This window comes from Ambystoma mexicanum, chromosome 5q (genome assembly GCF_040938575.1).
Source record: "Ambystoma mexicanum isolate Mex_15411 chromosome 5q, UKY_AmexF1_1, whole genome shotgun sequence".
Lineage (NCBI taxonomy): Eukaryota > Metazoa > Chordata > Amphibia > Caudata > Ambystomatidae > Ambystoma > Ambystoma mexicanum.
Genome location: NC_090933.1, coordinates 1,308,462,397 through 1,308,479,228, shown reverse-complemented (window position 1 = coordinate 1,308,479,228; position 16,832 = coordinate 1,308,462,397). Strand labels below are relative to the sequence as shown.

General features: G+C 50.1%; 1 protein-coding gene across 1 annotated transcript in view; it reads left to right on the top strand.

Moving 5' to 3' along the window:
- DGAT1 (diacylglycerol O-acyltransferase 1) overlaps positions 1-16,832 on the top strand; it is a 1,493,476-nt gene that overhangs the window by 406,034 nt on the left and 1,070,610 nt on the right. The window contains exon 4 of the mRNA XM_069621909.1: positions 2,480-2,565. Within this exon, the coding sequence (XP_069478010.1) occupies positions 2,480-2,565 (86 nt within the window). The remainder of the gene's footprint in view (positions 1-2,479; positions 2,566-16,832) is intronic.

Sequence of the window (16,832 nt, the reverse complement as noted above, 5' to 3'; positions counted from 1 at the left end):
TTATGCCGATGATGCACAGATCCTCGTCCTGCTGACGGGAGATTGCAACCAGGATATGGCCTTGGTGAACAAGGTGTACCTCATCATTCAGGCATGGATGGCTTCGCACAGTCTATGCCTGAATGATGACAAGACTGAACTCATCCTTGGTTCCACCTCAAATCTTACCAAACTAGACCACAACTACACCAACTTCATAGACGGAAACACGATCAAGGTAGCTAAAGAAGTGAAAACTTAAGGAATTTATCTCGACTCCTCCCTAACCTTCCACAAACAGGTTAGCTCTATGGCTTCCTCCATGGCCTACACATGTAAGCTTATAAGAGCAGCCAAACCCTTCTTATCCACACAGAGCTGCATTACACTAGCCAGAGCCTTAGTATTATCTAAACTGGACTACTGTAACGCCCTCTACCTAGGAGCCAGCAAGCAAATTACCAACAAAATCCAGACGCTACAAAACAATGCTCTGAGCAGCGCTTAACATTCCCAGAAGAGAACACATTTCCAGCATCAGGAAATCCCATAACTGGCTCAACACTTCAGACAAAATCCTGCTGAAAGTAGCATCACTAACTCACAAATGCCTGAACAACGCTGCCCCACGCTACCTGGTAGACAGAATATGAATATACACCCCCAACAGACCTACCAGAACTTCCAACGCAAACCTGCTCATAGTTCCCAGGTTCAAATGCACCAAAATGGGTGGCAACAGCTTCCAGGTGAAAGCACCCCAACACTGGAACGCCCTACCACCATCCCTCAGGACACCCCAAACCTACACACACTTTAGACGTAACTATATCCAGTGGATAAAGAACAAGGATCTCTAATACTTCTAACCTCTAACACCACACTGCCGCAATCCTGTAATGTATGTTTATTTGTAAATTTTATAAATATTTGTACTGTATTATAGCCTTCTTGAAAAACTGTGTCTGGTGCGCAATACAAATGATTAAACTAAACTTGTCCCCTACTCCCGCCCCGCACCCATTTCCCTGGTAGACTTTAGAAGTGTGCCTATTACCATGCCCTGGTTGAAATTAGAAGTGTGCCTAATATCCTCCCTGTGCAAAGTTGAATTTAGAAGTGTGCCTATTGGCATGCCTTGGTTGAATTTAGAAGTATGCTTAATATCCTCTTTGTACAAAGTTGAATTTAGAAGTGTGCCTAATAACGTGCTTTGCTGATTTTAGAAGTGTGCCAGATAACGCACACTGGTTGAATTTAGAAGTATAACTGATATCTTCTCTGTGCAGAGTTGAATTGGGTTGCCTATTATCCTTTCTGTGCAAAGTTGAACTTGGGAGTGTACCTATTAGCGCGCCTTGGTTGTATTTAGAAGTGCGCCTAATATCCTCTGTGCAAAGCTGAATTTTAGAAGGGTGCCTAATAGCGTGCCCTGGAACTAATGAAGTAGATGGAACAAGTGAAATGGGTGGAATTAGTTAAGTGAATGGAACGTGTGAAGATGACGTATGTGGATGGATGATGCATGGAGAAAGGATAACGTGGGTAGAACGAATGAAAGGTGGAGTGCATAAAATTGTTGAAGTGCATGGAGCGGGTGGGAGTGCACAGAGCGGCGTGACGTACATGCAATGGTTTGGAAGGCATGGAACGTCTGAAAGAGCATTGAAAGGAACGGTCTGAGCGCTTGAAACAGTCATAATGCACGGAACAGTCAGAGTACATGGAACGGATGAAGTTCATGCAACTATTGGAATGGGCGTGATCTCAAGCACCTAAAGTAAACCACCATATTCACATTTCCACGCTTACTCTTTTCTTTACACCACCACTCAGATAGAACACAGCAATACTATGACACCATTCGGTATAGCTGTTCTCATACCAACATCTGCCTCATACTCACCATCACTCTAACTAAACACTGCTGGTTGCACACCCCACAGCCAGGCATTCTCCTCAGGCCTAACGCTGCCACAATCGGTCTGGATAAATCCTGCCAGAATGAGAACATACTCTTGACCTCTCAACCAACACACCTACCGCTAAGAAGTAGCTATTACACGAATGCCACACCAGCTGCACACATATCCTGTGCTCACACGCACCTTTGACTCTCTACTCTCTCTACTGACTTGAACTTCGGTTCCCAAGGGCGTTCAACCTACCTATCTATCAATCACTGGGACCTTTTGTCCATGATTATAATGCTATAAATTCAGACCATACCAACGGTACATAAGGCGCTACATAAATGCTACGTAACATAACATAAATGGTTTGATGTAAGCTGAAATGAAGAAGCACCCTAACCGCCGTTAACTCAAGTTTTAAAAAACATGCTGTACATTGTGCAATGAGGTTAGTTTGTGTGCAGCTTATTTCCTGCTTGGATTGGAATGGGTTTATTGATTGTTACTGGTTGAATCATGTGCCTTTTTCCTTCCTCCTTACTGAAAGAGCTGCTTTCTAAATATTGTTCATGCTGCTTTCGTTGCAGATATGGAATTTTAGTAGACCATATCCAAGTTGTCTCCCTGTTTGTCAAAGACCCCTACAGCTGGCCGTCCCCGTGTCTTATCATTGGTAAGTCTCTGAGAAAGGATCTTTTCATTTTCACGCAGTCATTCATTTGTGCAGAAAGGAATAGTTGCAGTTCACAATGTGTAATATTTTAATGTGGCTGGTTGATTTTGGGGAATACAAACGCTTTCTATTTTGTTGCTGTTAACATCCATGCCTTGTCTCAAGTACTTCCAAAATGTTGTAATTTTCTGTTTCTTTTATTACACTTTGTTTATTAAGGTTAGCACTATTTATGTCGGTCCTCCCCAGCACCATTCCAAACCCTCCAGCTGTGCTCCAGATAAGTTATGGAAGTGCGAGTATTGTACTCGCTATTTTTTTAAGGTTGGAAGTAAAATTATTGTTTAGGGCGCAACATGTTTTTGTAATAATTCTTTGCACCTAGTTATTCATGCACATTAAAAAATACAGGTTTACGTCTACCGATTGGGCAGTTATAATAGTGCATACATGTTAGCCCTCTGCTCTTTAACATGTATGTGGCGGACTTGCTGGGTAGGCTGATGACTAAGAGGGGAGCTGCTTACCAAAGATTGGGACTACTCCTTGGCAGTAGGCTGTATGCGGATGACCTATCAATGTTCATCCACATGTTATCAGGTTTAAAGGCAATGTTGAATGAGGTGGGAGTATATTCAAGTGAAAACCAACTAAAGATAAACCTGAAGAAAACTAAGGTAATTTTGAGCTCTGCAAAATAAATCAATAGAATTAAGATAACGACTATTGTGTGAACAGTTGAGTACACTGATGTTTATAAATACGTAGTAATTGAAATGTCGGTGGTACCAGGCTATGTGTACATAATAGAAGCCAAGGTTAGAAGGGTGTGGCAAATTACATGCATGTCCAGGAGATTAGCTCTTTAGCATTCAGGTTTCTCCCTAAAAGGTATATTGGCCATTTATGAGCAGTGGCTATGTCCAACGATACATTACCGGCTGGAGGCCTTAGCCATGAGAAATCTAAAATGGCTGGATGGGGTAGAGCTACGTTTCTGGAGAACTGTCTTGAGGTTATCTGGATCTCCCTCGATGGAGGATGTACAGCTTGAACTAGACCTTGTGTCATTGAAAGCACAACTCCTGGTCCGTAGGGGTATCTTGATGCTGAAGGCAAAGACTGCTCGCAGCTGCCCTCTCCTGTCCAAATTTGGTCCTGAGTTACCTTTTGGGATAGACTGGGAATGCCATTTCCCCATGCTAAGCTCTTCAGCGAACTGTAACACCGTTGGTTTCCCAATTTTGGCTGCTGTTGTCTTTGCTATGCTAAAGGGAGCGTTTGTGCGCCGGCTGGTGAAATGGGTTTGGCAGTGTAACTATGATCATCTCTCCACACTAAAAGGTTACGACAGTGTGCTACAAGGTGGTCCATCGTTTTATGAAACCTGAACTCTATTACTCTGTCTAGACCCCGATGTATGTAATTTTAGTTTAAAGATACGCACAAACCAGTTACCAGTACTAGCAGTTTGTGGTGCAAGATTGAAATTGCAGATTGGAAAAAAATGATTCTGGAGAATCTGTAAGATCAAAACCAACCAAGAGTCAGCCAAACGGGTCCTCACGGATTCCCCGAATATATGGGCTCCCTTTATATGGTATCACTGGGACCTTTTGTCCATGATTATAATGCTATAAATTCAGCCGAGTTTTGGGTCTGCTGTCTAAATACGGAATCTATGAAGGTTCTTTTAGCTCTTTACATGGTTTGCAGAAGGGTTTTTCCCCTACCTCTGTACATGTGACTCGGGGTAAGCAAACCTAAAACTTTCATGGGCATAACCATATATGGGCAAATTAGGAGTTTTAGAGTAATTTAATACTGTGTAACGACTGAATGAGATGTGGTATGGAAATGAAGGAACAGGTTTTAGAAGTAAACGTGTAAAAATGTTTAATTACTCCTACGTCCCGTCACCTTTCCTCCATACTTGTGTGGACATGCAGTCCCTCAGGACGGGACCGGAACACTTTTGTCAAAAAGAATCAAAAATGTAATGTTTGTCCTTTTTATTTTTACGTGGGGTACTGCACATGGCCGTAACCCCGCCCTCCTAAGCTCCGCCCCGCCTCTCGCCCTTCAGTCCTTTTCTCAGCGCGGTCGGGGCTGGACGCACTAGCATCACTGGGAATTTTTATTCCCTTTTTGTCCTTCCTTCCTGCTCTGGTTCCTCTGTCATCTAATCCTCCGGCTATGCTGGAGCGTCTGGGATTTGTGTCCTGTTCTCCATGCAAACGTTCCTACTCTTTGTGGAGTGTCTAGGCCGGAGCATCGCTGAGATTCGTGCTTGTACTGCAACTCCCTCTTCGTCCGGGCAGTCCAACGTCATCATCTTCGGTGGGAGGAAGTGTTTCAGCACGTTCCTCCACCTCATTTCCAGGTTTTTGTAAGAAACGCCCGGTAGGTTCTCTACTTTTCAGGGTGCCCCGGTCGGGGGACTCCTTCCCACAGTCTTCTAGGTCCGGTAGGGGCACGTGTAGCTCTGTCACCAGGTGTTCCCCTGAGGTGCCCCAAGGCCCTAATAGGCGTATCTGAGTGTTCTCCGTGGGTTGCTGCGGCAGACCTGCCAGTACCAGACATCGTTCAGAGGTTTACCATTTGGGTGCTAAGGGTAAGCCCAGCTCGTCTGTGGATCTGGATACCATGGTTCGCCCTGAGGTCTCCTCCTTATGGAGCTTTCTGTACCGAGTCATGGCTCGAGGCCTCTCTTGAGGGAGCTTTACGTACTGGGTTAAAACCTGAGGTTCCTCTTGTTGAGGCTAAGGTCTGCACCGACAGATCTGAGAGACCCTCTTTGAAGTTCTTGTCGGTGAGGTATATTCCTCAATCATCCCACGCTCTGTCGTGGTGGTACCTGTTCTGTCGAGGGGGCAAAGAGGCCCGTCATGGACCATTTTTCTTCTACTACTGGCTCTGCCGAGGCTCCTCCATCGGAGGCTAAGTTTGGGGCCGGTTCTAAGATGTCCAGTAAACATCAGTCCACCCAGTACCGGCTCTGCCAAGGATCCTTGTTACTTAAGTCCCCTGACTCTCCTGAGGAGGCAATTGCCTCATCTCCACATGTGACGCAGTTCTCTTCAGGTGTGGACAAAATGGCGGTCCAACCTCTGTTGTCCATGGGGGCCTATTTGGCTACCTCCCTTACCCCTACTTACTCCTACGACCCATCCCTTTCCTCCATACTTATGGGACATTCTGTATTTGGGGACGGGACCAGAGCACTTTTGAAAAAAAAATACTGAGGTTCCTCTTCTTGAGGCTAATGGCTGTACTGACAAAACAAAGACCTGTTCCTGTGGCATTGTCTGTAAGGGTGATTCCTCCGTTTTCCCGCACTCATCGCAGTGATACCTGTTCTGTCAAGGGGCAAAGAGGGCGGTCATGCACCGTAACTCCGCTGTTACTGGCTCTGCCGAGGTTCCTCCCTTGTAGGCTGTTGGTGCCACCTCCAGGATGTCAAGCAAACATCCGAGACAACCCCCGCCCCCAGTACTGGCTCAGCCGAGGATCCTGTGTCAAGGCTAAAATGTTAAGTCCCCTGACCAGCCTGAGGAGACTATTGCCTCAGCTGTACATGTGACGCAGTTCTCTTCAGGCATCGACAAAATGGTGGCCCACCCCTCATGCTCCACGGTGGCAATTTTGGATTCTTCCCTTACACCTACGTTCTCGACGGTGGGTGCTAGGAATCTTATTTTTGGGGCTGAGCAGCCTTTTCCAACTCGGGTGGAATGTAAAAATCTGTTCCGCCCTTCTTATGACTGGCACGCTAAAATGCTGCTGCCATATACTGTCTCGCTTCCTCCTATTTCTGCTCCACTGGTATATGCGGATCCCATCGGTGGAGGGCCTTCCTGGCAACCATCCTCATTGCGTTCGTGGGGGTATGCCACCTATGAGAGGCCTACTCCAGCGCCTAAACCTTCACCAGAGGATGTATTTTTCGTAAAATTTCAGATGCTCATGCATTCTGACCCTATGAAAGAGTACTTTAAGGGTCTTTTCAAATAAATCTACCCTGAACCTCCGGCTCCACCTTCCACTCCGGCGGTGCCTGTGGAGGTGGACCACCTCTTCCTAACAGTCCACCTCAGCGCTTTCTCCCCTACACCCGCTGTCTCCCGTAGAGAAGACACTGGTAGAACGGGATAGCACTTTGAAACCTGTGGCGGCACTGCCGCCTGTTCCCGATTCGCTGTATGACACTCTAGCAGATCAGGAAAGCAATGAGGAGCCCCGCTCTGTCAGAGCATTCCATGACCGGGTTCTGGATATGATGGCCCTCCATGACATTCCAATACCTGAGTCCCCCATTCCGCAGGAAGAGGTGCTTTTGGGGGCATTCAACTTGTCACCACAAGAGCGTGCCGGCCTGTTCCTCCAGTATGAAGTTTTGGTTGAGGCCTGTAAAGTCTGGGATAAGCCCCACACTGAGCTGCATATCAATAAAAGAATCGACGCCCGATACAGGCTTCACACCTCCGAGGAGATAGCCTTGGCGTCTTGTCCGCTCCCTTCCTTGACGGTGGTGGCTGCGGCCACGCTTCAATCCAAGTCGGCCTCTGTGACCTCTACTGCTGCAGCTCAGATTCTCTCCCAAGGAGGACAAAATTCAGGACTCCTTAGGCAAAAGTGTATTTGCCAACTCAGCACTGCAACTTCAGCAAGCAAATACCGAGCTGATCCTGGCGGCAGCTGATATGAAGCTGTGGAAGGAGTTGGCTGATTTCCAGGAGTGCATTCCTACGGATAGGTTAGACGACGTCAAGGCCTGTTTTCTGACGTTAGGGTGTTGGCACAGGATATCCTGGAGGCTGAGGCACACTAAGTGGATACTTAATCTCAAGGCCTGATGGTGGGAATTGACCCCTTCCCCAGGCGTGGCTCCATGCGACAAAGTTTTCGAAGGAGGTGCAAAATACAGTTCTGGACCTTCCCTTCAACGGAAAGGAGTTGTTTAATTCTTCTATGGATGGAAGACCAAGGCGAGTACCCAAACCGCCAAATCCCTGGCAAAAGTCCCTGCTATGTTCCCTTATACTCAAGAGGTCGGGGTCTCAGTCGCAGTCCTTCTCTGGCTTCAGAGGGTTCTGGATCGCCAGGTGTGCAGAACTGACCCGCTGGTTGGTGGCACCCGTCGAAAAACAACAATGTGGTCGGTTTTTCTCTCGCCCTTCAGCCTACTCTCGAGGAGCGGGTAGTCTCCCTACTGACAAATCTGCAAAATTATATTTTTTGTCGCTTGCACAAGACTCCGGTGTGAGGGCGAATCTCGTCTCATCTGGAGGCGTAGCAGACCATCACTGACTATCAGTGGGTTTTGTCCATCGCTCGGGCGGGTTTTCGCTTGCCCCTCCGCCCTACCCCACCCTTCAAACATCCCTTCCAACAGATCGGCACCCCCTCCCTCAGAGCTGATGTTCAGAAGCTTCTAGACTTCAGGGCGATGGAACCTGTTCCCCACAGGGAGCAAGGGGAGGCTTCTACTCTAGACTGAGTCCCCAAACCGAACCAGGCTGGCCTGCGCCCCATCCCCGACCTTTCCCAGTTCAATCTTTCTCTTCCCCAAGAGAAATTCAAGATGATCACACCTTGCCAAATAAAGTCCTCTCTTCGGAAGGGCGACTGGCTCAGTGTTGACCTTCAGGACGTGTATATGCACACCCTGATATGGAGGCTGCATCGACAGTATCTGCGGTTCTCCCTGGGAGGGGAGCATTACCAGTTCTGTTTGCTCCCGTTTGGTCTCAGCTCGGCGCTGCGCATCTTTACAAAGATGTCAGTCATCGCAGCTCTCCTTCGGCTACAGGGTGTTTATGTATATCCGTATTTGGGCGATTGGCTCCTACGCAGCCCTTGTCCACAGACTGCATTGAACAATCTCCAGTTTCTCCTTCAGCTCCTGTTCCACCTCAGGCTTTCGGTGAACTGGCGAAAATCTTCCATGACGGTCTCCCAAGACCAGATCTTCCTGGGTTTTTGTTGGAACACTATCGACTCCAGGGTGTATTTGACAGCCGACAGGATTGCGGATTTATTCGCCATGTGTCATCTAAACATACAGTCTGAGCACATGACGGCCTGGTGGTTCCAGAGACTTCCTGCCCTCGTTGTCTCGTGCGTACTTGCTCTTCCTCTTGCGTGCCTCAAAATGAGGTGTACACAGCTAGTTCTGCGGAGTTCTCGGTGTCAGGCTTCGGAATTGGATTCCAAAATACCAGTTCCTTCCTGCATGATGGCGCACCTTCTATGGTGGTCCTCGACCAGCAATCTTAGTGGGGGCCTCCTTTCAGGAGCCCTGCCCACAAGTGACGATTACCACAGACTCCTCCCTCCTGGGGTGGGAAGCAACTCTGGATCATCTCCAGGTTTTTGATCTATGGACACCGCAGGACAGGCAGTTTCATATGAATTATTTGGAACTGTTTTTTTCTGGCGCTGAAAGCGTTCCAACCATCTATCATGAACTGGGTGGTCCGCGTCTGCACAGACAACTCATGTATTCATGTTTTGCATCAACAAGCAGGGTGGTTCCAAGTCACCACCTCTTGTGAACCTTGCCATTCAAATGTGGGCATGGTCCATCCAGCACAGCATTTGGCTGCCGGCATACACATTCCGGGGCAACTCAACATGACTGCAGACTCATTCAGCCGGCAGACAGCGGCCAACTAAGAGTTGGAACTGAACATGGAAGCCCTCTCCAATACCTTTTGCAAATGGGGCACTCCAGAAGTGGACCTTTTTTTGAGACTGCCTCAAACAGGAAACTTCCTCTTTCTGCATCCAGGAATGGTCTCGGGGCCTCCTCTCTAGGGGATTCTCTTGAGATCCCATGGCACATGAAGGCATATGCCTTGCCGCCTCTTCCTCTGATTCATCGGCCACTCTGCAAGCTCAGGAATGCATCAATTGCACTCTCCTGTTCATAGATCCTTTGTGGCCAGCCAGATTCTGGTTTTTGGAACTTCAGCATCTGTCGATTTGTCCTCTAATCAGACTGCCGTTTCCCAACCTGCTTCAACAGTGCGATCAGCAGATGTGGCACCCCTGCCCACAATCATTCAGCTGGGCGGCCCGGTTCCTGAATCCAAATCCCTAGCACAGTTTAACCTGTCTGAAAACAATATGCGCATTATCCAAGCGCCAGGAAGCCTTCTACGAGGTCTTAGTATAGGAGCAAATGGCTCTGGTTTTGTCACCTGGTGTTTAGTTAAGCAATTAGATCCCAGACATGCTATGATTGACACTGTCCTTTCATTAATTGCTCATCTGGCTGCTTCGGGCATTCATGTCTTATCCTGTAGGACTTGTCGGCTATTGCCGCCTACCTGTCCACTGACGCCTGTTCCTTTTCTTTGACGAACCCAGTCATTAAAAGGCATTTCGCAGGTTTGTTGCATCTTTTTCCACCTGTATGCAATCCTTACCCAAAGTGTGATTTAAATGTGGTTTTGACCACTTTATGCATAAGCCATTTGAGCCTATGGCTGTGACTGATCTGAAGTACCTTTCTTGGAAGGTGGCATTTCTGATTGCAGTGACTTCGGCAAGGCGAGTAAGCGAGCTTCAAGCTTTTTCTGTAAAACACCCGTTCCTCAACTTCCATAAGGATGTTCTCTGCACTCGTCCTTCTTTCCTTCCTAAAGTAGTGACAGATTTTCATTTGAATCAATCTATATCATTACCTGTCTTTTTTTTTTTTTTTCTGAACCCAGCCTCAGATGCCGAAGAGGATTACACAATATAGATGTCAGTCGAGCTCTTTATTTCTATCTGGAAAGAACTGAACTCGGGGGCTTACGTTCGGAGACCCGAAAGGGAAACCTGCTTCAAAAGCTATCTCCTGATGGATTGCCTCCTGTATCTCAGAGGACTATACCATTCAGGACCTTCAACCTCCGAAGGGCATTCATGCCCATATTGTACGTGGCAAAGCGGCTGCTGTTGCCTTCCAAAAATATGTTCCCTGGGAGACCATTGCCAAGGTGGCTACGTAGACCTACCGTTCAGCTTTTTCCAAGCATTACTGCTTGGACCTGAACTCCAGGGCCAATGCTCAATTTGGTCAGGCTGTTCTTAAAAACCTTTTTCAGTAATGCGTTTCCATCCACCCGTATTGCCTGTGAGGAGTGCTTTGGTATCTCCCACAAGTATGGGGGCAAGGGGACGGGACGTCGGAGTATAACAGTTACTCACCATAGAGACTACCTTACTCCTAGTCCATAGTCCCCTTTCCTCCATACGTCCGCCCTCTAATAAGTATCCTCTATTATTGCTTAAATGGTCACAGACCTGGCGATAGAAAAGGACTGAAGGGTGGGGCGGAGTTCAGGATGGAGGGGTTACGGCTGCGTGCAGTACCCCACGTAAAAAGAGAAAGACAACATTTTCAATTTTCATGCTTTTTATCAGAAGTGCTCCGGTCCCGTCCTGAAGGACGGAATGTTCCACAAGTATGGAGGTAAAGGGACTATGAGTAAGGTAGTCACTACAGTGAGTAATTTTATTATTCACATCTGGTGCTGGGAGTATTCCTTTTGGGCTCAGCAGCCTTTTCCAAGCCACGTGGACAAACAAAACCTGTTCCGTCCTTCTTTCGACTGGCGTGTGTGGGCTCCGCTGCCTGATACTGTCTCGCTCCCTCCTGCTTCTGCTCCACTATTCTATGTGGTCCCAGCCGGTGGTGGACCCTCCTGGCAACCATCCTTTCTGCGTTCGTGGGGTATGCCCCTTAAGAGCAGCTTCTTCCCACGCCTAAGCCCTTGGCTGAGGATGAGTTTTTATTTTTTTTTATTTGTAAAAAATATTTTTAGTTTTTTGGGAAGTTTCATATGCTCCTGCATTCTGTCCCTATGAGGACGTATTTAAAGTGTCTGTTAAGGGAAATGTACACTAAGCCTCCTGTTACACCCCTGTCACCGGCTGTTCAGGTGGTGCCACTCCCTCCGCTGATTCCTTCTGGACCGCCTCCATCTCTTCTTCCTCCTGCCCAGTTGTCTCTTATGGAGAAGACAGCGGTGGACTGGGACAATACTTTAAAACCTGAAGGGGTAGGCGTGGGGGACCAGTCTTCTGTTCCCGCCTTGTTGGATGAGCTCCAAGCAGATCAGGACAGCAATGAGCAGCCCTGCTCAGTGAGAGCGTTCCATGACCGGGAGGGGCTTGTGTAGCTCTGTTGCCAGAGATTCCCCTGAGGTGCCCCAAGCGCCTAATACGCGCACCAAAGTGTTCTCAGAGGACCTGCCAAAACCGGAGGTCGTTCCAAGGTTCACCATTTGGGTGCTAAGGTACAGCCCAGTTCGTCTGTGGCACTGGATACCGGGGTTCGCCCTGAGGTCTCATTTCTGGAGCCTTCCACACAGAGTCAAGGCATGAGGCCCCTCTTGAGGGAGCGATTCCTCCCGGGTTAAAACCAGAGGTTTCTCTTCTTGGGGCTAAATCCAGTACCAACAGTGTCGAGGGATCCTCTGAGGGTCCTGTCGGTAGGGTACGTTCCTCAACCGTCCCACGCTTGGGGTCGTGGTCTTAACGGTTCTGTCAAGGGGCAAAGAAAGCTGTCGAGCACCACAGGCATTCCAGTACCCGCTCTACTGAGGTTCTTCCACTGGAGGCTAATTCTGGGACAGTTCCTAGATCTGCCAGCACCGGCTCGGCCGCAGATCCTTGTTTCAAGGCTAAAGTATTGGATGGAGACAGTACTCACTTTCTCCAATGATGCAGTTCTCCTCTGGTGTTGACAAAATCGTGGTCCAACATTCTTGGTCCACGCTGCCCCTTTGGATACCCCCCCCCTTACACCAATGGCCACGGTGTCTGGTGCTGTGAGCTTTTCTTTTGGGGCTGAGCAGTCTTTCCATGCTATGTGGCCAACTAAAACCTGTTTATTGGAGGGTCCCAGTCTCCCTCTATGAATTCAGGGGGTTTCAGGGTCGACATGCGCGCTAGTCTGAAGCTCCGTTTGGTGGCCCCGCTGAAAGAAACAGTGGCAAGGCGGTTGGTCTTTCTTGGCCATCAGCCTCCTCTACAGGCACAGGTAGTCTCCCTGCCGACAAATTATCCAAATGATATTATTTGTCGGTCGCACAAGACTCTGGTGGGAGGACGAATTTCGTCTCATCGGGAGACTTGGCAAACCATCACCGAAGACCGGTGGGTTTTGCCCATCGTTCAGGTGGACTTTCACTTGCCTTTTCCCCCTACCCCATCCTTCAAACAACCTTTTTAACAGATCAGGATGCCCTTCCCCAGAGCTGAGGTACAGTAACTTCTAGACCTCAGAGCGGTGGAACCTGTTCCCCTTCAGAGAGCAAGGGGGGGCTGTTACTCCTGTCTGTTTCACAGAGCAAGGGGGGGGCTGTTACTCCTGTCTGTTTCACAGTGACCAAACCCAACCACGCTGACCTGCGCACTAGCCTCCATCTTTCCTAGTTCAAGCAATCTCTTCCCCATCAGAAATTCAAGATGATCACGCCCTGCCCAATGGTCCTCTCTTCGGAAGGGCGGTTGGCTCAGTGTGGTGGGCCTCCGGGATGTGTACATGCACAGTCTGATTTGGTCCCCACATGGGAAATATCTGCGGTTCTCTGTGGGAGCAAAACACTTTCGGATTAAAGTACTCATTTTTGGTCTCAGCTTGGAGAGACACACCGGAGATTCCTCAGAGGGCCCTGCAGCCGGTCTTCCAAAACATATCTTCATCCGAGGTTCCCCATATGGGGCTGAGGTTGAGCCCAGTCCTGCTGTGGCTCTGGATACCAGGGTTCGCCCTGAGGCTTCTGCATCAGGAGCCAACTGTATAGAGTGTTGGCTCGAGGCCCCTCTCGAGGTGGCTATATGGACCAGGGTTAAACCTGAGGTTCTCCTTCTTGGAGGGGGGGGTTAATCGGACACCGTCTTGACTGTGAGGTATATCCCTCAGCCTTCCCACACGCACGGCTGTGTTGATACCAGTTCTGTCGATGGGGGCAATAGGAGGTGGTTGTGCACCATAGGCCTTCCAGTACCGGCTCTGCCAAGGATCCTGCACTAGAGGCTAATTCTGGGACAGTCTCTAACGTATCGAGTAAACACCCTAGATCTGCCAGTACCGGCTCTGCAGAGGTTACTTGTTCCAAGGCTAAGATGGCACGCAAGGCACCGGATTCCCCTGAGGCGACTATTGCCTCGCTTGCTCCTCTGACTCAGTTCACCCCAGGTGTTGTCAAAATGGTGGCCCAACCTCTGCGGACCACGGCGGCCATTTTGAATACCTCCCTTACAGCATCAAGGTAGTTCGTGGCAATGTTTACATCAACAAGCAGGGCGGCATCAAGTCTACTCTCCTTGTAGATATTGCCATACAAATTTCAACTGGGCCATCAAGCACATTGTTTTGCTCCAGGCTGTACACATCCTGGGTCATCTCAATGTGGCCGCGGATTCACTCAGTCGTCAGTCGACATCTGTTCGAGTGGGAGATGAACAGCAATGTCCTCCATCATTTTACATCATTGGGACACTCCAGAGGTGGACCTCTTTGCAACTTTCTCAAACAAACTGCCTCTTTGTGTCCAGGGACAGGTTTAGAGCGTCCTCCCTGGGAGACGCCCTTGAGATCCCGTGGGTCTAAATGTAAGCTTATACTTTCTCTTCATTGCCTCTTGTCCATCGGTCCCCTCTGTAAGCTCAGGAGCACATCGAACTGCACTCTCCTGTTCAAGGCTCCTTGGTGGCCAGTCAGATGCTGGTTTTCATTGTTGCAGCATCTGTTGGTACCTCCCGATCAGATTGCTGCAGTTCTCCAGCATGGGGTCTGGCATGGATTCACATGCTCATGAATATTCCCCGTCACGCCTGGAATCCTCGGTAAAGAAGAAATCGGTATCGGTTTCGTTTCTGATCTGTCTTTCTCAGTAGTAACCAATCACTCGTCTCTGGGTCATACTGCCCCCCCCGGCCAATGACTGCCCTCCCCTTAAGCCCCACCTCTGGCAGCCATCTTCAGATTTTTACCGCATGCTCAAGTGAGTCCTCGTGTTTAGCTCTCGAGCTTTTGCTGCGTTTTCGCGCTTTTTCAAAGAGACTTTCTCATTTTTCGGTCAAATAGAGCCTCAAGCTCCACCGTCTTCACATCCGATTAACGGGTATCCGTGTCAGATTTTTTTCTACGCCCCTCAAGGGTGAAGATTTCGTCGAGTTACGCTTCTTGAGGGAGTCCAGAAGTTTCTGTGGCCTACCCGAACATGGCCCAGGAGAAAGGAAGCTCGACGCCCGGAAAGCTGTTCAGGGTTTGCCCTGGATGCCAGCTACAGAATGTGTTCAAGGAGGAGGAGCATTCGAAATGTCTCTACTGCCTTCATGAGGACAAAACGCACGTGGAGAAGGACTGTGCGTTTTGCAGGAACATGTCGGAACGGACCATTAGGGACCGACACCTTTTGTCTCTCCAATTGGCTGGCAGGAAGGAGTCCGTCAGGTGAGAAGAAGTCAGAGCGGTCTTCAAAATCCTGTGAGGGCGCCCCTGCAACGGGGGCCCAACAGAAGGCAAAGCACAGAGTCTGCGGGCACCGGGAGCGCCGAACGGTCGGGCTCTTCGGCTGTCAGGCAGGGCGCGCCTTCCCCGGCACCAACCACAAGCCAACGCTCTGGTTCGGGGAAGAGGAAATCCAAGAACCTGGGTAAGCTTCTAGAGAGGCCCCGGTTGATCTCGAAGGATTCGGCCGAGGGGGAGTGAGGCGGTGAACCCCCCCCCCCCCAAAGTGAAGGCCTCAAGCACGCCTAAGGCGGTGAAGGCCTTGATTCACCCGGCCAAGGCCTCTATCGAGGGAGTCGCAGCGGCCTTGGCGCAGCCTGTGGAGGCTGCACCAGTGGAGGCGACCTTGGGGCCCAGAGTCTCCCTGCCTCCGCGGAGGAAAGCCTCTTTCAGACCTATCGAAAAGACCCACGTGAAGACCCCGGTGGAAAAAGAGGGTGGGGGGGGCGCGGTGGCCATTGTGGACATGGACACAGCATCCGGGGAGGATCTGTTAGAAGTCTTAGAGGGCCTCGACGAGGGCGTCGAAGAGGCCCGTCCCCACGGGAAGGATCCTGACAAGGGTGAAGACGGCGCCGGCGAGGGTCCTAGTCACCCGTCGTGCCCATCGCTTCCGGAGCCGCAGGATAACTCGGTGGCCATTTTGTTGGCAATACAATCCTTATGTTCGGAGATGAGGACGAGATTACCCTCAACATCGACGGAGGATCCGGAACCAGGCTCGACGGAGGAACCAGAGCCGGGCCCGGCGGGATGCCCCCCGAACAAGAGAAGACGGATCCATCCAGCTCTGCCTTCTCAGCCCTCGCGGCCTGCTTGGCCTTTACCCACGTCCCCGTCCCTGGGGATGACACGGGAACGGACACAGCCACGACAAGTACCGACGACTACGGCGGTGATGGGATGGAGCTCCCATCGCCAGCCTGGGCCTCCCCGTCCGACGAGATCGGATCTTTCCATGCAATGGTCGCCAGGGCATCCGAGCTTTTTCAGCTCTGCCCCGAAGAGAAGGAAGGTTTCCTTTACCAACGACGCGAGGCCAAGAGGAAGGCAGTCCTCGCCGTGCCTCTGCTGGATGACATCTGGGACGAGGGTCTCACCCTTCTCAAGAACCAGTCTACGACGCCTGCCAAGAGGGATCGGTACGAGAAGTAGTACCGGGTCCCCGACGCGGCCCCTTTGTGACTTAGGGCACAACCGACCCCTGACTCGGTCGTCTCAGCAGTGGCCAAGAACTGACTCGGTCGTCTCAGCAGTGGCCAAGAAGAAAGCGGGGGGGGGGGCGCATCAGCCTGAATGTCAACTTCCCCGCCTGACGGCGAAGGGAAGAACCTGGACGCAATGGGACGATGAGTTATCTCGTCGGCAGCAACGATTAAGGCTGCCAACGCCCTCGCGATTGTGGCTCGCTACGACAGGGAGTTATGGTACAAGATGGCCACCCTTTTGAACTTCCTACCGGATGACAAGAGGGCCGAGGCCCTGGAGATCTTGCAAGAAGGCGAAGTGGCGTCAGACCACGCCATTACGGTGGCAATGGACATTGCCGAGACCGGTTTCCGCCAGCTATAGGCAACAGCGTTTGCCTTAGATGACGAAGTTGGCTCAAGGCGACGGATTTCCACCAGGATGTACAAGCCAAGGTGGTGGACATGCCGTTCAACGGGAACAACCTGTTTGAACGGTGGACGAGTCCCTCCAAGCCATTAAGGCGGACACGGAGACAGCTAGGGCCCTAGGCGTTCTCAGA